This window comes from Gallus gallus, chromosome 1 (assembly GCF_016699485.2).
Source record: "Gallus gallus isolate bGalGal1 chromosome 1, bGalGal1.mat.broiler.GRCg7b, whole genome shotgun sequence".
NCBI lineage: Eukaryota > Metazoa > Chordata > Aves > Galliformes > Phasianidae > Gallus > Gallus gallus.
Genome location: NC_052532.1, coordinates 119,984,046 through 120,006,745, shown reverse-complemented (window position 1 = coordinate 120,006,745; position 22,700 = coordinate 119,984,046). Strand labels below are relative to the sequence as shown.

The 22,700-nt window shown below is 39.2% G+C and overlaps 1 protein-coding gene across 8 annotated transcripts in view; it reads right to left on the bottom strand.

Annotated features, from left to right (window-relative positions):
* MAP7D2 (MAP7 domain containing 2) overlaps positions 1 to 22,700 on the bottom strand; it is a 78,954-nt gene that overhangs the window by 11,176 nt on the left and 45,078 nt on the right. For 2 of the 8 annotated variants that reach the window (XM_046903814.1, XM_040647880.2), the window contains exons 4-8: positions 15,360 to 15,474; positions 12,355 to 12,465; positions 10,994 to 11,116; positions 7,982 to 8,130; positions 6,790 to 6,917 (exon numbers count right to left, since the gene is read on the bottom strand). In XM_046903814.1, coding sequence (XP_046759770.1) covers positions 6,790 to 6,917; positions 7,982 to 8,130; positions 10,994 to 11,116; positions 12,355 to 12,465; positions 15,360 to 15,474 — 626 coding nt within the window. Of the gene's footprint in view, positions 1 to 6,789; positions 6,918 to 7,981; positions 8,131 to 10,993; positions 11,117 to 12,354; positions 12,466 to 14,366; positions 14,466 to 15,359; positions 15,475 to 15,701; positions 15,936 to 22,700 lie in introns of those variants that run through there. The other 6 variants (XM_046903813.1, XM_046903807.1, XM_040647891.2 and 3 more) reach the window with 6 other exon arrangements.

Below are 22,700 nucleotides of genomic sequence, written 5' to 3'. Positions count from 1 at the left end.
TGAGATAATAGAATATAGGGAGCTCATTTACAGGTGCCCAATTTGTGAGGAAGAAAAGTCTGCAGAGCACCGCACCACCTGTACTCTCTTGCTCCTGTGCAGAGCCCTTGGCCTGGTGGAACAGCAGCACTCAATTAAATCTGAAGTTCAGCTCAGGTGATCTCTGCCCTCAGGCCCAGGGAGTCCCTGTAAACCCAGGTCCTTGACCCTCCTCCTCCTCTTGAGGCTAAGCTGTAGGTACACCTCTGCCCCACCTTGCATCCCAGTGATCCTGAGGTCCTGGTTTGTCCTTTGTCCTGAATTATTGTGAAGGCTTTGCTGGCTATCACTGGACTCCTGTTGGACCCTGGTTACCAACACCTGACAGGCCCCTGACACCTGTTCTGGGTGCTGTGGGATGGGGCTCTGTGTATGTGGTCCCCACTGCCACCAACAGCCCCTGAACTGCCCTGTCTTGAAAGGCAGCCCATTCCTGCTGCTCCTTGACAGAGACAGGCTTTGGAAAATAAAAAAAGATGAGTCAGTGTTTCCAACTCTTGTAATGAATAGCAATGAGAGAAGTTGGTAACACAGGTTGGTGTTAGTCTAGCCTGACTTTAGTTTTCTCTTTGGGACGCAGACGGATTCCCAAGTCCTTCTAAAGTCCCTACATATATGCATACATATAGGTCTCATATGTGTGCCTCATCTCATCATCTCCTTTCATAAAAATATAACACGAAAACACAAAGCAAACAGCTTTTTTCATCCTTCTCCAGAGCACAAAGAATGCTTCTTGCCAATCAGACAGGTTCTCAAAGCATAGTTCCTTGTGGCCTTATGCATTCCTGACTTTACCACGTATTTCCTACATTGCCTTTTACTTAACTTGTTGTGACAGGAAGAGCAAAATAATCATAACTAAGGCTGACTCATTTTCAGTAGTAGCACAGACATAATTGTTCTCTAATAAGGACGTGACAATCAAGTTAAAGAAGCTGGTAGGAAGGAATCTAGCCATGACAGCTATGAATCCTGGACTGCACAGGAATTAGAGCACCATACAACTTGCTGGTGGACAAGAAAGGTGCTAGATGCACTGAGTAAAATACCTTTGAACTTTAAGACCTACAGATTTTTTTCTTACAGCTCTTTGGCAATAAGAACAAGTATGACTTTACTCATTTTAAAGCAACTAAAAGGGAGAAGCATTTAAGGCCAATTTGCTACAAGGACAGCAGCAGTGAAGCACGAAGAGTTAAAAGCTGAGAAAGCCCATTAGGAGTAAAAATCTTTTTTCCTTCAGAAATTTTATATCATTTACTCAATGTCAAGTAGAAATTATTATATGAGCACGGTCTCCCTTGTATTTAAACATATTGCCAACTTGGCATATTTAACATTCCTGAACACGGGAAGAACTGTTACTGGAAGAGGCTTTCCTTCTACTAGTACTCAGATTGATGCTAATTTTTACCAGAAGGGACAAACCTGATTTTGAAGACAGAAAATAAGATCATTAAGGCAAATGGACACATGTTTGTATGGGGATCTAGTTAGATTTTACAAGAAGTTTTGCCTATGGATAAAAGGGAGGGGATGCAATTATATGCTACAGGAATACAGGAAGCATACATGATGAAGATTAATTAATTAAAGGAGACACCTCAAAATCCAAGAAGTGGCAGCTCATCAGCTGTCTGAAAGTTAGCTCCTCTAAGTCACCAGATTTTACAGGTGGATGCAGAAGCACAGGAAGCCTCTTCCTCCCAGCAAAAAGTCTCAGCTTCCTCCTCTCATCCCCATGCTGATGGCAGCAGCTGGTAAGGAGCCATTCACATCGTGACCCCTAAACACACCGCACAAATCTCTATCAGGTCTGAGGATCCACTGTTGCTTAAATTACAGTGGCGTTTTTTTTTTCCATTTTAAGAGAGGCAGCAGTACAGTAGCCCATACAACAGAATGTCTTAGCAATAGCAGAAGAGGAGTTCAGAACTTACTTTAGCTAAGCACACTAAGTACACGGAGTACAACATGAATCAGAGATCACATCCAATTTTGTCCAGAAGCAGCAAGATGGGGAACAGCATGCTTTCCTCAAAAGCCAGGTATGTGACAGGTCATCGGTTACAGCACCTAAGCAGGCTAACTTTAAATTAGAGATGAGCAGCAATGCAGTGCTGCATTTTTTCCCCCTTATCTGCCCATTAATTGACAAAAGCTCGGCTGGAACCATACTTCATGTTCTCAAACTTGCTGAGATTGCTCTGATTAAAACACCGTTCCCAGAATCTGACATTTTTGCTCTTTTATCTGTGACATTTTCTCAAAAGCATTTTATTTTACTCTCAGTTTTCATCTTTTCTAGCCAAGGACAGATTCATTTCTCTTTTAGATTCCTTAAAAGAGCACAAACTCAGACCAGGTCTATTGAATATTGCTATTTTCTTTGATAGTTGCATTATTACCAATGTTTTTAAAACCTCCAGTTGGCCCATCCTGTAGGGATTCAGCTGCTGAAGAACTCAGAATAACCCAACATCTCATTGTTATCTTTCCAACACAGAACAAAGACTGAGAAAAATGAACGCAGTAGATATAAAGCAAAACATTTAAAACTGGGCTAGTGGGGGACATAGAAGCTACTTCTGTGAGGGGTTCACCACAAAAATATACACCTTTCCAATAGGCCATTTTTTAAACTTTTTAAGATCTGGGCATATTTGTTCTAACGTACATACGTATTTAATCACTGTTCTGTAATTCGACTGCCCATCAAATTACATCCCCATGTATTTTGAAGACAAAGCATTGTCCCAGTGGCTGCAGTGGAACGTTGCCCAAAAGAACCAAGTTACAGGTTCAGTTAGTGCAACTGTCAGCAAAGGACAGTGGTACAAACTGGGAGCTGGAAACAAATGAGGAGGAGCAGAGCTGCATGCCCATCTCCCTTCCCCCTCCCTTTTTCTCCTCACATAAGTGAGATAATGGTTTGGCAAAATAACCTAATGTAGAGTCTTGTCAGAGCGTTCCATTTTTATTCACTGTGGCTTATCTGAAGGCACTTAAAACTAAACTATACTTCCTTGATTCAGACAAGTCCCATTGATTTCAAAGGGACTATTTACCCAAAGACATGTGAAGGACACAGGCTTCATTGCTTTGCCAATCTATAAGATAGGACACTTACCTAACCCTCTGAGGGATGCTGCAAGAATAAACTGATTAGCGTATGGATCTTTGAAGGTGAAACAATCAGGAGAAAAAAAACCTCACACAAAATCCTGGTATTATCGACCAAGTAAAAGCTCTGAAGAACAGAAGCATTTTACACCATCAGTATCCAACAGCAACTGTTTACAATTTGTTTCATTTTTAAATTAAAGAACATTCTCTATTTTCCCAGCTCCAACCCACTAACAGCCATCACAGTCAACTGATCTATAGTACATTCAAAGCAATACTTTCACATTTCTTTCTTGTGTGGCATTTCCTGATAATATACTTAGATTTTGCTATCATTTCAATTCCTCCCTTGCTTATAAGTATTCCTACTCCTTAATGTACACATTTCTTTCTCTCTCCATCTGAGGTCAGCATTTGCTTACACATTTTTCTTGGATGTTACGTTTTGCACAGATCTTTTTTTTTTTAAATTTCCCCTCCTTCTTCTTTCTCACCGAAATGTGTACTTTCACAAACATCTCTATTTATGCACTTACCGCAAATCTATCCTGCCATCAGTCACTGTCTCTACTTAGGTTACAGCTTTATAGTCTTGTCTGAGCCTGTTTCAGTCACTCTACCATGACAAAGAAAGCTCTCTAATTAATAAACAATGAAACAAGATAGAAAGAAGACGTGTGACTACTACTCACAAACCAAGATGATGACTGAAAATAACTAACAACTGCAACAATACCAAGCAAACTGGAATGTCGAGCCATACATTTTTGAGAAGAAAAATGCATACAGCTAACTACCACCTAAATCACAGCCCATGCTTGATTCTTTACTCAACAGTTTTCAAAGATAAGGTGCTATCACAGAATCATAGAATCACCAAGGTTGGAAAAGACCCACAGGTTCACCCAGTCCAACCATTCACCCATTACCAATGGTTCTCACTAAACCATGTCCCTCAACACAATGTCCAAATGTTCTTTGAACACCACCAGGGTCAGTGACTCCACCACCTCTCTGGGTCCAGCCTGAACCTTCCCTGGCGCAGCTTGAAGCCATTCCCTCTAGTGCTATCACTAGTCACACGAGAGAAGAGGTCGACCCCCAGCTCACTACAACCTCCCTTCAGGTAATTGTAGAGAGCAATAAGGTCTCCCCTGAGCCTCCTCTTCTCCAGACTGAACAATCCCAGCTCCTTCAGGCACTCCTCATAAGGCCTATGGCTATGCTTACTACTAATGCTAATAAACTAACTACTAATGCTGTTGAATACATATTCTTATTTCTTCCATGTGTACTTGGCCATGCAATGTGCTGGATGGAAAAAGATTAAAATTGGAAAAGCCTGCCATTTTTGCAAAGAGAATGAATATTTTATCTATATGCTAAATTGCATCAAAATTATTCTTAAGCCCCACAGTTAATTTTAAAGGAGAAGCTAAGGTGATACAATCTAAAAAAAAAGGTTCCTACATTTAAGTCCACTGACCAGCCAGATCATCATCTCTATATAATATTCAAGTGTGATGATCAGGATGCATTTTGATTGATTTTTTTTTTTTTTTAATTTCCGAGGGAAGTTTGAAGAGTGCTACAGCAGAAGTGCCATTCTGCAATCGGTAGCTAGCATGGATATAAACTGTATTTGCTGTAACTCTCCTAAGGTCAAAGAGGGTGTTCTAATTGGGCCATGTTAAGATTAAATGCTCAGTAATACATCTGTAGCAGTGGTCAGAATAAGATTCTCTTAAGGAGGAGAGGGAAGGAAAAAGGGGATAGCCTTCTGGCTTACAGTCACAGAGAAACCCATAGCAAGCATCTTAATTCCTCCATGCAGCACCTGCTTCTTCCTCTAAAAAGCAGAGTCTATATTCCTTACATGCACAAAAACATTTTCCTATAAAAAGGTTCTCAGAATTTGCATCTCTGGGGGAAAAACATGAAAAAGAAAAAAAAAATAAATCTTTGCCTAACCTTCTAAGGAAATCAGTTCTATAAATTAAGAGCAGCCATGCCTTTTTCACCAAGCACTAAGCATCTGTTGGGTTATTTGACCACATCTCTTCCTCCTCTCCCATGAGGACATCTCTAGAATGAGCTATGCCAACGTTGTCAGTGACTGCCCACTGCTTCATGCTTAGTAGTCCATTTCCCACCAATCATTTTGTTTTCATTTTACCTGTTTCTTGCTATGCCTTTTATACTGGTTGACTGAACTGAAAAATGCATTCTGAACAGGGAATATCAACAACTTACAGAATAATATACATTTGTATTGCTTGAACTTTTCTCTGTACATTTTGGACAGCCTGTTTTCTAATGACCTGCTCAAAATTTTAATAACAAAGCTGACTGTCATTAACATTCCACATCAGTACATTGTTTACAAAAGTTACACAGTTCAGAATATGATGACATTCCAGATGTAATATTGAAAGTCTGTATATTTGTGGCCCATAACATGAACCAAGAATTGCAATTTCACAGTTGCACCCAAGGGGATGACTAAAACAGAAAGGATGCCCTGAGTCAGATTATTTCCCACATTGTGCCTCACACCAGAATCACATACAAAATCACTTCTCCATTAAATGATTGTGCACATAGAGCTAAGGCAAAGAAGGAACACTAGGCTGGCTTTTGAAGAAGTTTATCAGAAAGATCAGAATGGTTCAGAATATAACCAGGTTCAAATAGAAAATAATATTTATAACCAGACAAAGGAGATCATTTTCAACACAGGATCCATGAACAGGGTCTAGAAAAAGAAACCACAGACAACTACGGTAGACAATGAGTACCTTAGAGAACTTTGGCACTTGAGTCAGACTTAATATCTTGTTCTAAGAAAGCTGAATAAACATTTGTTTAGACCTGTGAGTTGCAAACCGTGGCGCACAGACTACAGTTCTGACAGTTTGCAACCGAGGTCTAAGAAAAGCAACTCAGTAAGGCAAGTAAGGTCAGCTATGCCATAGGCCCACAATCCTGCATGGGGTGGGGTGGGAGGAAGAGGCCTGTAAATGAACAAAGATTAAAACCAATGGTTTAGATCATAGAATCATAGAATAGCTTGGGTTGAAAAGGACCACAATGATCATCTAGTTCCAACCCCCTGGCTCTGTGCAGGTTCACCAATCACCAGACCAGGCTGCCCAGAGCCACATCCAACCTGGCCTTGAATGCCTCCAGGGATGGGGCATCCACAATCTCTCTGGGCAACCTGTTCCAGTGTGTCACAACTAAGTTTACTGATGGATCCAGATAGTAGTGCCAGCAAAGGCATATTTTAAACTCTAAAATTTCTAGTTAGTATTAATGTTCTGTGCATTTGTTCAAAACCAAATAAAACAAATGCATGCCTAAAAAATGAATTTTAAATAAAATTTTACAGTAACTGAATTGCACAGCAATAATTTCAGAAGGATGAGAAAACAGTATCTCCAGAGACCTTTAACACAAATTCATATATATCTGTTCATCTGTTCCTCCCTCCCTGTGTGTGTAACTAAAATTAAATGGATTTCATACAACCCTACCAAGGAAATTCTTCAGGAATCTATGTATTCTTTGTAGATAAAAAGAAGCTCAGAGCATATCAGATCACTAATCAGAAAGGCATACTTAGGTGTGGCAGGTGAGGCGGATCTTCTGGACATAGCAGCAGGAGAATCAGACCTTCTGAGAGGAGATCCCATTCCAGATGATGAACCAGGTGTGGTGGATCGCTTCTCTTTCTTTATTTTCTCAGTCTAGAAACATCAATTATTTTATGTAATTAGGAGCAATACTTCAAAATGTATTTGATAATTTCAGAAACAAAATGACATATGATCAGATTCATGTAGCATACATTCTCAACAATTTTTTAACAGCAGCTCACAAGCGAGGAGCATTTTTTTTTCCATACACATTAAAAATAGGTCACGTCTTGCAGTGATATAGTAAACAAGGAGCAAATAAGTAAAGTCATATTAGCACATTTCTCTCCAAGAGTTCTTGTTGGAAGACTGAGAAGAGTATTGGGCGGAGTAATCAAAACCATCTAGTTCTTACTGCACGGCCTCTCAGACACAGTCAGTAGTGCAAGCATGCATCTCCCATAAATGCTGCCAGGTGTAACAGCACGAATCATGCAAAACTTCAGCTCCCAGCTCCGGTCCTCTCGCTTGCATCCAATTCAGATGGTACAAAACCCCCTACTATTAGTACTAACTATTGGAAGATACAGGATCTTATAAAACAGTATTTCAGAGCCCTAACATAAGTTTTCCATAACTTGTCTTTCATTGTGTAGACTGAGTGAAGGTGAATGACTCGCCTTTACTTTTTCTGGAAACTACAGTGGATCAGTAACATGACTTTTACGCAAACAGCATCTAAATTGTCTACAGAGAGACCTAAGCAATCTGTATAGAGAAGAGGCACTGCCAATAATTTTGGTAAGTTTCCAAAATATGTGAAGCCTCCTAAATAACCAGCAAGACTGGACAGACTTATACAGAAAGATTTTGTTTGTCATCCCCCACTCCCAGAAGTTATAGGTGAGTCCAGAAGTATGCGCTTCTCAGTTCCCTGAAAATAAAGGTGTTGCTGTTCTAAATACCATTGCTTAATGTTGACTTTCAGCAGGAGGAAGATATTAAAATGTTGCAACGCCAGAGTGGAAAAGCAACTGATGCACGCAAGTCTTACTTTCTTACTGTTACTTATAAAAGAGATACTTGTAAAAAATAAAGTGATAGAAAGGAAAAGGTATCAACAAGAAGCCCCATCAGTTTATCCAGAAGTAAAATCAAGAACATTCCAAACTGACCTGAGTCACTTCACCTGCAGCCACCCCTTTCCCGGCATCAGAAGTGGAGGGTGAAGTCGCCTTCTTCCTGTCTGTGCTTCGGGTGGGGGAAGGCTTGTAGGGAGATTTTAGAGGACTAGCTGGTGCTACACGAGGACAGATATGGAATACTAAAGAGTTATAGCACAATAGCAAGAGCAAAAGGGAGCACAGACAGAGGAAGCAAGGGAGAGGAGAAAACAGCATACTTTTACGTCAAAACGTTCAAAGGTTGTTTTCAAGTTTTCCAATTTTCAACAAAGATCACACTGTGGAATACATTCATCATGGTCCCATATTTACTAAAAATGCCTCAACTGAAAGTAACATTTTACAGGGTTGTTTCGTTGTTTGTTCTTCAATCATCTCTAATATATCGTTTTCTTATCCATACACTTTTTGAATCACTTGACTATGACTGCAATTCTTTTCTCTTCTGAAAGCTCTCAGTTCCTTCGCATATGACAAAGAGAGTAATCACATAATTCCAGCTGGGTAACTTCCGAACAAATACTGCAAAACTGGAAGGGTGACAGAAGCACAAGAATAGGTTTTGTTTGTTTGTTTAGAAAAGCTTAAACACGGCAAAGGCTTCTAAATGCCTCAATTGCTTTTTAGAATAATACCTGGAATTCCTGAAGAAACCCTAAACTCAGTGCTGCTGTAGGTATTTCAGTTATTGTCATCAGTGGTAGATTTACACTTTACAGGGCAACACTTTCTGGATTTTCCTTCTTTTTTTTTTATAATTTATTTTTTATTTGCAATATGAACAGGATTCAAAAAAAAAAGGATATTTTACTCCTGTTTTTTTTGTTACTGTTGTTCATATTGCTAAGATGAAACTTTCAGAAACATATAGAACCATCAACAGAACATACACTTCATTAATAAGATACACAAATTGTAATTGTGCGGCAGTGTTTATAGTCCTATTTTATTCAAAGTAAGTCAAGAAGGACACTGACTTTGGAAAAATACTAATTATACTCAGATTTAAAGGAAATATTTATTTATTTATTTAAGTGGGGTCAGTGCTATAAAAGCTCTCAGGATTCAGTTTTTGCACGCTTTCAAGTTTAACTGGGCCCGTGTTTTCCTTTGAATGACTTTTTAGTAACTAGGCAAGTTTGCTGAAGGTTGAGCAAAATGTTCAGAAACTTGCTTGTTGTTTAAGGTAGTTCTACTTCAACCACAAGAAAAATAGTTTTTATTGAACTCTCATAATTCAGGTTCATCTGAATGTCTTGACTTAGAGTTATATTAATAACACATTGCCTCCGAGAGTCATAAAAGATAGGATCCTCATTTCATCACCTACAGAACACATAGGAATGGAGCAATTTTGGCCCAAACACAATCACAAGAGCATGCTACATGATTATGAGAAGGGAGGGCCCTGTTCCGTGGTCAGGATGCTACTTCTACTGAAAGAAGTACACATCAAGGAAGAAATCCTCCCTCAACCTTTTTGCTGACATCTACCGACAAAGCAATCAATGGACACTTCAATTTCACTTTAGGGAAAAGGCGACCTGTAGGCCAAATGGCATCCCCGTTAGGGACGCCAGCATGCTACCTTAAAGACCCTGCGATGAAGAGGGAGATAAGGCTGGGCGTTTACAGGCAAGATGACCAGGGAAGGACAAAGGAAGTCCCTATTGATTTCTTCAATATCAATCAAAGCACAGAAAGCAACATCTGTAGGTGTTCCTGGCAATTCACCTCAACATTTTCAACAAAATATATTGATCTAGATTTGAACTGGCTTTTGTTCAGTTGTAGCAGTAGCTGCTCCCTGAACTATAAGTAACCTGGGAATTTTCTCATGGGCAAAGCATTGTATGGCAACATTTCTGCTTCCTGCAGCTACAAGGGAAGTCATTTCAGAGTGGCTCCATAACAATGTCCCTATGCACTGCAACAAAGAAGCAGTGCATAAAGGAAAACAGGCTTACTGCCTAATCCATTTTTAAAAGGCTTTGCAATGAAAGCACAGATGCAGGACCTCAGCCTACTGCAATCATGACACACGAAAATACCGAACATCAAGATGATCAGCTTTGTACTGTCTAACCACTTTTATCTGGGAAAAAAAAAAGTTTCCTTTTGCAAACAGGTATTTGGGTGTTTGTTGTTTTGTTTTTGAATAAAACTGAGAAAGAGCTCTAACTTTTGCACCCATTTATGCATACACCATGAGCAGGTAAGACCTTTTAAAAAGGAACTGCTCAAAGTTAGGTCTTTGCCTAAGTATTTGAAGGACTGGAAACATCAGTTTTGTAGTTGTAAATAAACCCTTATTTTGCAAGACTGTCGTTTACTGATAGGATCAGCAATTATCACCTGTAATTTTTGGCTTCTTAAAGAGGAATAACTTCCGGAACTGGTATCTTCCAAATCAGCGTGTCTATTATTTTCCTTTAAGTAAATATCATTTTGTATGTACTTCATACATATAGATACACATACAGAAAAATACACATACACAAAAACAGTTAAAGACAAGAAATGACTTAACAGTAAAGAACTGTAACCCCAGTAAAAATAGTTAAGGCTCAAACGGTACGCTGGGAATTTTGTTCTACATTCTACTTGGGTATAAAAGGAGATGACATTAATGTGTCAGTAAAATCATTGTGTTTTGCTCTGAGAAGTGTCACACGCTGCTCTAAAAAGCTGTTTCAAAGTGAATATATCCAGATTTCAGCACATCACTGAAACTGAAACCAGTGGGATTTATTAAATAATTTCTTTTTTTTAATTTTAAATTTGAATAACCACTATTTTTCTGTGTTTTCCTTATTAAGAGACATTCAGAACAAGAAAGACAAGATGATGTGCTTTTTCAATACACTGCTATTAAGAACAGCCTATTTTATGCTACCACACAAATTGTCATTTGATTCACAATACCCCACTTCTTAAGTAGCTACTCAAATGCAATCAAAAACATACCTTAATGGTTTCAAAGTGAGTAATTCACATTTTTACCTGGATTATTGTACTGCTCAGAAAGCATTAAGGTACTTCTGCTTCTGGCTAAAGATGACTGTGTAGGAGTCAACAGTCGAGAAACAATAAAGTTTTCCATGGGACTAAGATGCATGCGGTGAGCTGAAGGATGGGAGCAAATAAAAATAAAATTTAAAATGCAACATAACTAAACTTTATGTTAAAATAACAGAAGCAAAACAATGGAATGATTAAATGAAAGAGTCTTCAAGTGTTTGAGATTTTGTATTTTCAGATAATTCTCATTCCCTTTGAAAAATGATTTCTGGTTCCTTCATCACTTTAAATTAGTTTTCAACCTATCCAATAAATATAGTAAGGTTGAGCCTACGCTGCATTTTGTTGTTACAAAGTAGAATATTCCATTCTGCAAAATGGTGGCTTTCATGACTCAGCATGAGAAATGTTTGCTTTTTTACCTTGACAGAAAAGGTGAAACATTTGGTCTAACAGCGCAGCTACTCAGTAGCGTGCAAACCATGCTGGAACACACTTAAAATGTGCAGTCTCACTGCATTATATAAATCTTACACAATATGCCTGCATTCCTTTCTACTACACAGGAAAAAAAAAAACATCAATTATATAAGAAAGATATCTATAGATGTTCTTACTGCATGCGAATAAAGCCACCAATTGCAATAATCTCAAAGCTATTGATGGGTTTTCATCAAGTAGCTCAGAAAGGAAATCAATTTTACCTTCTCTTTTCGGTTTAGAAATAAGCCTTTACTGTCATTTCCTTCAGTCAGTATTTTGTTCTCAGTTAAGAGGGTGGTGGAAAAAAATACAAATAAAACAAATCAGAAAGGTCCAAAAGAGTTTACAGCGGGATAAATTCCCCAGCTCTCTCAATAGTGTTCAGTAACCACTAATCCTGCAAGACAATCATCTTTCGTTGAGCCTCTCATGCATCAGGGTTTCAAATCAAATTAAAGGGCTCAGGAGCTCCCAAGAGGCTCACGGATGTACTGCCGCCAACGGTGCAGCCCATGCCTACTGTCCAGCCATGTCTGCATTGCTATGTTCCATTATTTGGCTGGAAGATCACAAGCTGTACTATTATGGGAAATGCTGCAGTTAAAGCAAGCACAACCCTGTTTGCTGGAGTAAAAAACCCCACAGTGTTGACCTAGGCTCTCCAGTGAGGCAGCACAGCCTTGGGACAGACTACTCAACTATTTGACTGTATTTCAGATGAATAATTCAACATACAACCCCTAAATGTTTGATGTCTTTTGAATAATAGACGTAAGAGAGTTGCACAGATAGTTGCAGAGAAGAATTGCTTTAAGCAGAAGGAGAGTTTATGCTGGCAGGAGACCAGCATGTTCACTTGCCTCTGTCGGGGGAATGTGTTATTGCCGCTGTGGAGGAGGAGAGGCGCTTACTGATTGGCGATTCCATTTGCTTTGGCAGGTTCATTGTAGAAGCTGAAAGTTTGTCACATGCTGCAGAGAGACGCATTGAAGATATTTGTATTCGGATCACAGTGTCGATAATCAACTCCCAAAATTAACCTTGCATTTGTACTCGTGGCCTTGCTGCTGATCACAGCGCTGAACGAGTAAGGCCTGATGTACGCGTGTTCCGACTGCCAAAGGACCATTTGGGACACAATTTGGAATGTGACTTTTCTGCTTGCAAATATAACGTTTCAGTTATACAACTGCCTGTGTTATACTGTGCCACAGGCAAATAACTGCGTATCGTGTCTGCTGAATGAAGCCATTCCAACAGAAGATAATAACAGCGCAAGCAGAAAGTTACCTATAATCCCAAACTGCATACATGGGGGCTCTGACACTCACTTTCCCTCCTCCACCCGCTGTCTACTTTCAGTCTGGAAAAGCTGGGGTAGACTTCAGGTATTACCCTAATACAGAAATGAAATAATCAACATCTGTGTATTCACACAATGAGAACTCACTCACTGTTTTGGTGACTGGTTAGGCTTTTGCAGTTGGGGAGAAGAAAAAAACAACAGCTCTTTCATGCCACCCCAACTGCTTTTTTTTTTTCCCCCATTATTTATTCTGGAATACTGTTTGACAGCCTGTTTGAGCACAATACCCATTTCCTACCTTGCCTTTTACTCAACAGAATGACAGAAAAATGTTATTCAAATATTACTACAGTGCACTGCTCTATGATGAACACTGCATGATGCTCAGAAGCACAGAAAAGCAGAGGCTTTGCCCTCTGAATTTGAATTGTTTCTTTCAGACACAAAAATACATTCAGCTAAAGGCATATATGTGGCTCCCGACCTGCAGCCCCTAAGCCACTGCATTCCCTATGACACCCACAAAAACCTCACCTCAGTGGGGTACACAGGATTTGCCTCTACCTACTACAGTAAACAATACAATTCTCTACATTTCCTTCTTAAAAGTACGGGTACAATGCTACTATGCTACATCAGCTGCAAACCCAAATCTCTCTGAAATGTCTGTACTAATTGTTGCTTGTGCACAATCTGTTTGCACATAAAGAGTAATTCTGTAAGAGCATGGGTCCAAGAACCAATAGGGTGTGTTCTGCAGGAGGAATATCCAAGCCCAGCTTCTCCTCCTCGGAGAGGAGGATCCTACATCTTAAAGCACTGGCTGCATTATGTTTTCAAAATGCCAAGTATATTTGATATCAAAGCTAGAAATCTTACATGCAATTCATTCTTTGCCCTGTAGTACTCATCTACTTTGCAGTCCTTTTAGGAGAACAAAAAATAATTAAATAATGATAAAACAAAAAATACAAAACAAAACATGATTGCCTACACACAAAGTCAACTATTTGAGTTGGTTACAAATACCAGCTTGGCCAAAATCAACTGCAAAAGGCTGAAAACACAGCATGGCTGCTTATACTGAGCTTGCTCATTTTCAAAATATTGCAGAAGGCGGCCCTTGATATAAAAAAGGGGCTGTTCTGATGAAATACCGTCTCCTTAACATAGTGATTTTCCTCATAGTGATTTTTTTAAGCAGCACCTGCAGATGTACATTTCAACTGCAACATATTTATACACACACACAAACACACAAACAAACACAGAGTGCCCACTGAATTAACAAAAACAAGAATCCGTGTTGCAGAAGTCTACAGTTAGTGGGAAAATCGTGAGATGCCTCTACTGTGGAATGTGAGGCATGCACTGCTCCACCATGGCAAAATTAAAAGCAAATTAAAAAGACACTTGGTCCACATCACTAAGGGTAATGCTGTAGAGCATCAGACTGAAATAATAAGAAAACAGTGGTTAGGAAGGACAAAAATCAGCAATGATGAACTACAGTGATTAGAACAGTTATAAACGAGACACGATGGACACTGTGATTCTCTGAAATACCATTGAAGGAATCAGCAGGAGCAGTAGAGGTCACAGGGTCTGGAGGAAGGGTGTTGGCAGCTAAACCTAGAACAGGGGGTGGGGTATTTTCTGATTCACCTACACAGCAGAAAGATCAGAGCAAAAAGAGGTGAAAGAATTACTGAATAAGTTGGGGGAGGTGGAATCAAGCACAAGCCGCATCACAAAGACAATCTGGTTTCTTTCTCAATGCATGAAAGACTCCTTTCTTTTTAATCATATATATTTAATTTCTTGTGAAACAGTCTGTCATTTTAAATATATTTACATACTGCTTAAAAAAGAGTAACTGTCGTAGTTTGTTACCACCCAACCATGGATATATTTTCCTAGGACTACAGTTTTTTTTTCAAACCTGGCCAATTTAAATAAATTCCATGATTTAAAACAGAAAACATGCATACTTTTGAAATATAAAAGCAGTACATGACTGATTATGAAATAAAAATTATCTGTTCTGAAGCCAAATCAAAAAGCACGACAGCAAAAAATACGTCGGAGGAAAAAAAAACAAACCCTCAAAACTATTTTAAACTGCAGATGCTGCATAGCCATGTAGAAACTCCCATCAGGTTTTCAGAAGTACCAAACAATAACAGATCATCTTTTCAAGGTTTGGCCAGCACTTAGCCCTCTGATGAATATTAAATTTGCTAACCATGTGCGTGGGAAGACAATGCGGGGGAAGAAAGTAAGGGAGGAAGAGCACAAATTTTGATTTTAGCATCTGTCATCCTCAAAGCGGAATCTGATTAAAATGATCTGCATTCCTGAAGTTAGGAGTGACCTTTCTTCCCAGAAAGTGTTAGAGAGAAGAAGCCTGGCAAGCAATTACAAAGCGTCTCTTCACGCCCCAAGGCAGCAGCCCCTGCAGTATCACACTAACTACAAAATGCATCATCCTCACTATCTCCACAACCTCACGCATTTTGCACTTCAGGATCTGCAATGCAGGCAGCCTCTTTCACTCACCATCTCTCCCTCCTGAGCCTGCAGCCAGTGCTCCTCCCCACGACCATCGCTTCTGCTTCTGTTCCAGCTGCTGGCTGCGTTCAAGGGACCGACGCATCATGGCTTCTAAACGTTCCTGGTTATAATAGTACAAAAACATAGAAACCAAACTGAATCAGTTCTTTCAGGGATTTTTAATTTTTTTTTTTTTAATTTTTTATTTTTATTTTTAATTTTTTTACCGTCTTAAACAGTGCTAAAAATAAGCCGTTCCCCTGTTGCTCTGCTTAAAATGTTTACAGGAGCTGGTTTCCAATAGAAGAACAAAAGACTAAATAAAGAATGTATCAGTATTTTACCTACCTCCAGATCTGTGTATCCTTTGTCTGCAAGCCACTGAGGTCACTACAGAGGCCTAAGTAAATAACACAGGTTGCATCACTGCCTAGCATCTGCTCCTGCTGGTGAGGCTGCTGCTGCGCTCTGGACTTAATTTGTATAAGAATAATGCTCGACAAGCATTAACTCCTTCTTGTCTATGCAGACCTCAGGATTTCTTCCATCCCTTTCCGAGTACAGCTAAATTGCTGCAATGCCACTGGCTCCTCCTAGCCACGCAGATAAATGATCACTTCAAACCCAAAGTAGGTTACTTTGCAGGATGGCTTAGTTAATTATATATTTTTGGGGAAACTCCCTCCTTTCCTACGCTGCGTTCTTCACAGCCTAAGCATCTAAAAGCCTTTTTTTTCCTCCTTCTCCTCTTCTTGTGCATTTTTCTTAGTACATGCTCAGATCAGCCTGTTCAGAGCCATCTTTTTTTCCTCCACCCTCATGCTCCTCTCCATGGCATGATGAGTTAGAATTTTCTGATGGGGAAGAACAAAAAGGAGATTCTCTCTTTCCCCAAATACTACCCTACCTTTAACTCACTGCTAGGTCTTCTGGTTTCATGTCCCTCACCTCCTAGCTCTCATAGATCTCCACTGGGTTTTCTTCCCATCTCCTCCCTCTACCAGTTTATCTATAGTTTACTGTTATGGCAAGGATCTCTGCATGCTTCCTCTGCACCTTTCAAGCAGACAAAACCTGGTTCTTCTCCATCCACCATTCCAACACCCACCACCTTCCTTCTTTCTTTCACATCTGGCAAGCTCTTCACCCCCACAGTTCAGCAATACAATCTCTACTATAAGAGATGAGCCCAGTCTTGCTGCCTCCAAACACTGCCCCAATGATTTTTAACCCCATCGACGCTCTTACCATTCTCAGACCTATTACTTACTACCTTTGCTATCCTTCCCATTTAGCACAAAATTCCCATTTAGCACAAAATACCCACTTGAATCACTTAAAACTCTAGCTCATGTAGGCTTCTCACTCCAGAAGCACTGCTTCTGTGACTACATCAGATCCTCTTCCATTGCTACCAATCCCTTGCACCATCTCCAAGATCTTTTGACAACTCAGCTCAACTACATTGAAAACTTTTCTGCATCTCCTGTCCAGATTATTTCTTCTCATTGATTCATGACTTTGATCTAGCTCTCCCATCTCCCTTCCCTGACATATTTTAATCCCCCAGTATCAGTCTTTGTTCAACCATGTCTCCTACAGTCTCTACACTGATGGTCAGCCTGCAGTCTCTAACTTTGCTTCTTCAGAAGATGAGACCTGAGCACCAGGCACCTCCAAGTAACTACCAAGTTGGGAACCATTATGCAAGTATCGACAAAATTTGTGTTACCTTCCTGCGATTGTCTACAGCCACTGGCTTTCATTAACAGCAGTCATCCAGAAGCTGATGAGAGTGTATCTACAATATCCTTTCTCTCTTCCACATCTTTGAAGAATCTCTTCCACTACTGTGAATGACTTCCAGCAATTTATTTCTGACCAAGCTTCCCACCTCATCCAAACTTGCTAGCATCTACCAAGCTGTATTTAAGCTCTCTTAATTTTCTTACACATCACTAATATAATAAAATTGCTTACATTATGCTCCGTACAAAGAATGAAAAAAGGCACTCAGTCAGTTCTTCAGCCTATGTTACCTTATAGCCAGTTGACTTGCTGCTACCATTACAGCTGTCATCTCCAGGAAGGCAACCTTTTAGTCCAATGTTCTGAGCTCACTTTATTTTTGTCTCCCTTCTCTATCTTTAGCTCACAGGTACATCAGGCAAAGACTGCTGACATCAGGCAGCTGCTTCTCCCTCCTCCATTTTTTTGTTCCTTCTGTGCCATCCGTGTCCAGGCCGGCATGCCATGTGAATGTGTTATCTGCCCTTCCCTCCCCTTTTTTTTTCCCCACTTAAGTGTATGTGCATAAAGCTTCACAAAGCTCAAGCACAGACTCTTCTGTAATAGCACAGGGGAAAATGTCACATTTTAAATATCCCATTGCCTCTTGTCCATACTTCGAAAATGAAAAGGTAATCCTGCAAGTAATCTTCCAGTCTTTAGATTCCCTGCTCCAATCTTTCATTCTTACTATTTGGTGATTAAATTTTCACATTGAAAATCTTTGTGTGCTGGCTCGGTATTTCAAGTTCACACATTCCACTTTTACCTTCACACTTTTCAACATTAATTTCATTCTATTTCAGTCCCTTTTCTGTACTTATGCTTTCCAAGCTTGTTATTTCAGCACCAGCTCTCTGCAGTTAGCTTCTTTTCTTTATTTTATCTACTGCACTTTTTACTCCAATTTATGTTCCTACCCACACTCAAAGTAAAACGACCCTCCCGGTTCTTTTCCATTAAAACACATCATCCTACAGAATCTTTTTTTCCTTCTGTAACCTAATTAACATTCTTACACATTAATAAAAAAATATAGTATGACAGCAGACAAGTTTAATCTGAGTGATTAATGGTTTTCTTTAATACTGCTTAGAGCAAGTACCAACAATATTCTCTAGTTTGCAAACCACAGAATATACTCATACCATGTACTATAAAAACATTGTTCTAAAAGTGAAATGGAATGCATGATTAAATAGTTTAAAGAAAAACAATCTTTCACACATATATGAAAGCTCACACCACTCGCATTCTGAGGTCAAAATCTTCAATTACACAATGTGGAGAGGATCATTTATTATCATTTGCAAAGAGCCTTTCATTACAGCGCTATAGAACATAATGATTAAGCTTAATGAAACTCTGCAGATATAGGCTAGATAAAGAACAATACGAAAACCCTTTGCACAAAGGAAGGACTGTTATTAAAAAGCATTTTAAATGAGCACAAAACTGAATTTTAGAACCAGAAAGCCAAAGAAAATAAGAAGGATGCACAGAAGCATAGCATAAACAATGCATATGCCAACGATTTTCAATTACAACAAAAACCAAAGAGCGAGACAAAGCTTTTCTTCATTAGCAAACACTGTGCAGAAACTCTCCTATGTTATAGGCACATTACCTCCTTAAAGACACGTCCAAACTATCTGACCCTCTGTAGAAACTCTAACTGCCATAGGCAGAAAAATCTCTGCACTGTAGATGCAGTTAACTTCCTCAAAAATCTATACTGGACAAGCTTTGCATGTAGGTTAAATTAAGAACGAGTAACACCATAAAAAGAGAGCCACCTACTGCTAGTGTCTGAAGTAAACATTACTTTCCAAATTCCGCAGTAATTCATGCACATTTTCCTCGGACTAAACAACAGAACAAACATATGGACTCCCTGAGTTTTTAAAGTGTAAGCAAAAATTAACTGTGAACGTACAAATAATTTGGCTATAGTACTTCCCTTTTGTCTGTGTAAAATACAACAGATCTGAAAACAAAAAAAAAGTATTTTACAAATATTATGAGTCAAAATAATTTGTGCAAACAATTGTAAAACAATCTCCCTTATACCTAGAGCACAAACACCTAACAGCCATGTGGAAGATTAGAGAGGAAAAACTCTTCCTCTTTGCTTTATGTATTCATCAGCACTGTATGTAAGTAGCTGTTTCCTGATATTATCAGTTGGCCTCACTTTAATTTATTAGAATGCCTCTTCCACCTAACAACAGAAGAGCTCTATTATTTTCTATTTAAAGAATGGCTTTTAAAATTTGTAAAGTGTTTTTTAACTACCTCTTCTGAATATAATTTATTTATACTCCCAGCAATTTAAGATTATGGTTGCATATAAAATTTATATGGAAAAAGAGTGGGTGCATCAAAGGAAATCAAACAGGACAAATGAGGGCTCTGTTACCGTACATGGGGAGCTGGGGCAATAGTTATGGCAGAAAGGGAGCAGAGAGCAGAAGAGAGGATGCTCACTATTAGGAAGGGGACTTGATTCTTCTCCTTGTACCTACTACATACCATTCAATAGACTGCTTTTCCATAGCAGTCCTAACCAGCATGCAGCAACATTTCTCTATTACTTGCATAACTGAACTTCACTCATTATATAAATGACTACAGAACATTTGGAAGATATTTATTAATTCCATATTTTACAATTTGAAAAGAAAATAACTGACACTACACCATTCTAAGGTTTTTACATCTTGTGTTTAAGTACTTTTTTTTTGTAACAATTTTTTTTTTATGTAACTAATAAGGTAGTACACCAAAACAAAAATCTAACTAAAAAAAATCTTCCCAGCACTGAGATGTTCTTTTCCATTTAACATTGAGTCTGCATGCTGGAGCAGATTGGATTTGTCTATCTTTTTACCAATAACTGCTCAAGTAAACATTAGTATATTGGTAGCACGAGTACTAATTTTACCAACTCCCTTTTAATAAAACCATCAGATTTTGTTTAAAAACAAATCTTTGAATAGAGGAAGCCATCACTCTTATCTGCGCGACTACCCTTGCCATGGCCCATACAAACAATGCTCAAGTTGTGTTATGGAATATGCAAGAAAGACAAGAATGCTGCTACTGAAGAGACTTCCCAATATAGAGTGCATAGTAGCACATCTATCTACAACGCATTTCCAAAGCAAATGGGAGCTTCAAGATGGAAAACGGAGGAAAAAAAAATAATTTAAACAAACAAGGACCAGCCTTTCCTTTATCTAGTTGCAGCTCTACTGGCTGCTTGTTGAGGAAAGGAACTCATCAATGTCTTCTGCTGACAAACACCCCCACACCTCCTTCCTCAAGGCTCACGGACTGATAATCCTAAAGGAGAGGGCAGCTTTAGAAGGAACATGGAAGGAAGGGCGCTGTTACTAAAGACTTCCCCTGATATGAAAGGTGCAGTTAATGTAGACAGTGCAAGGATGATTTTCTGATACATTTGTCCAGTTTCTGCCCAAGGAGTCGGAAACACTTCCATCATACTCCACTAGAAGCTCCAGCTGCCCTAGTGAACAACTCTGCCAGAATATCTCCATTCCTATTAATACAGACTTTAAAATAACCACCTCCTCCCTGGCAGGGGAGCAGAAAAAGCAAGCAAAATAAATGTTGGTTGCTTCGTCTTTGAGAAGTCCTTTGCATGCAAAATACTCTAACAGAGAAGGCAGCAACATAGGAAGCAAACAATTCCCTTTAGTTTAATAGCCATTTACCTCTCAAATTTCTACAGACACAACAATATTTTTTAGAGTGAGATTTACACAAACTGTTCCAGTCAAAATTATGCACTGCCATCTGTTGTGTTAAAAAGGGAGATAAAATGAAAAAGACCTAAGGAAGACATAAAGGCCAACCAATAAGGCAGACTTGCATCAAGGAAAAAAAAATAAAATCTATGTGGCACTTCAGACACTTTATACACACGTAAAAATCAGTGCTCCAGTTCCCACCCAGTGTATATCACTCTTAAAGGAAGAAACACTGAGCACATGCTGTAGTATACCAGCTTACTGGCCAGGGTGCATCCCCCACAGGGGTGGGAAATATGAGCTCAAGGCTCTTCCAGTAAAGACAACCTCAAATGTCCAGAATGACTCATGAGCAATGAGCAACTTGAAATGCCCCTAGGGCTGTAAATTCATCACCGTCCTTACTCTTCCTTCCTACATTCATCTCTGGGCAAATGCAGGAAGGTCTATTACAGGAGATGGGGCACCTCAGTGAAGAGATCCTTGGTCTGACCCGGAACAGCCTCGCTTGTGTTTGACAACCCTCACCCTGATTGCTCGAGCACAAATCATCTAGGCAAGCAAAGCAGGTAAAGTTGCTCACTTTGCCTACAGCTTTCCCCTACCCTGCCTGCCTCCAGTGCAACTTCTGAGGACGCGGATTTTGAAGTGCTTGCATTTGCCACTACCCCCTGCATCTCCCATAAAGCAGATCCATTTTCCTTAGTTGTAAAAGGTTATCACAGCTGGAAGTACTGGGGAAGGAGAACACTCGGTCAATGATGTTACCATAGAAGGAGACAGGTCTCCTAAGCCTTTGTTCCTGTTTTTGTCATTCTTAAAATTTGAAGCGATCCACATGACAAAACATTTAAAAATGAATTCTCAGCAATTATGCAGAAGCCACAAGCAATACGTTACAGTTGAAAGAGGAATGGCAGGATACAATTTTCTTTTCAGGTTTCAGTGAAGTGGTGAAAAAAAATCAAACACGGGAAAAAAAAACAGACAAGTTTGCTATTCTGATCCCATGTGAAAATGTTTCATCTCTTTTGCAAAGATATTTTGATAAACTTGGGAGGGAGAAGGAGTTAATAACTGCAGATTTCTATAGCCTTTTCATATAGAAAGTAAGCACCTTCTCTTGACATTTTTTTTCCCTCTCTAAGCCACTGTCCCCTTTCTCAAAAATCATTAATTCTTAATAAGTTGCAGTAGCAGTGCTGCGTGTCATGCTGGGAGAAACACACACACACACACTGTGTTCAGAAGAACCTTATATCTCACTAAAGAGAGTAGAAAAAAAGGTATATCTGTATAAAGATATATCTGATATCTGTATAAATTCTGTTCTATGTGACAAGTTTAAATCAAGACTAGGTTCTTCACTGCTTTAAGAAAGAATTTCTGATTTTATGTTACCAAGGAAGAAATACAATTTCCTAAACATCACTTTAGCTTCAGAGACAATGTAAACAAATCAGCAAGAAAAATCTTGCCTGTTTATGAAAACGCTGATCTGTAAGAGCTATCTTTTGGGATGCTGTTGCTTTATCACGTGACAGTTGGAGTCCCAGATATGTTAGTATAAGTAGATAGCTGTTTTGTGAGATCAGACCAAAAACAGGAGACAAAAAAAAGCTTTGGAAAATGTTTCTGAGGTACAAGCAGTCGTGGAGCATTTATAGTTGTGATGTGGTTGTAGCTCCCGAAGTAATGCCCATATGTCTCTGGGTCAAAGAAATAAACACCTGCAGCACACACTGATATTCAGCTATGTTAATGCTAACAGACACAGTTGCTCTTC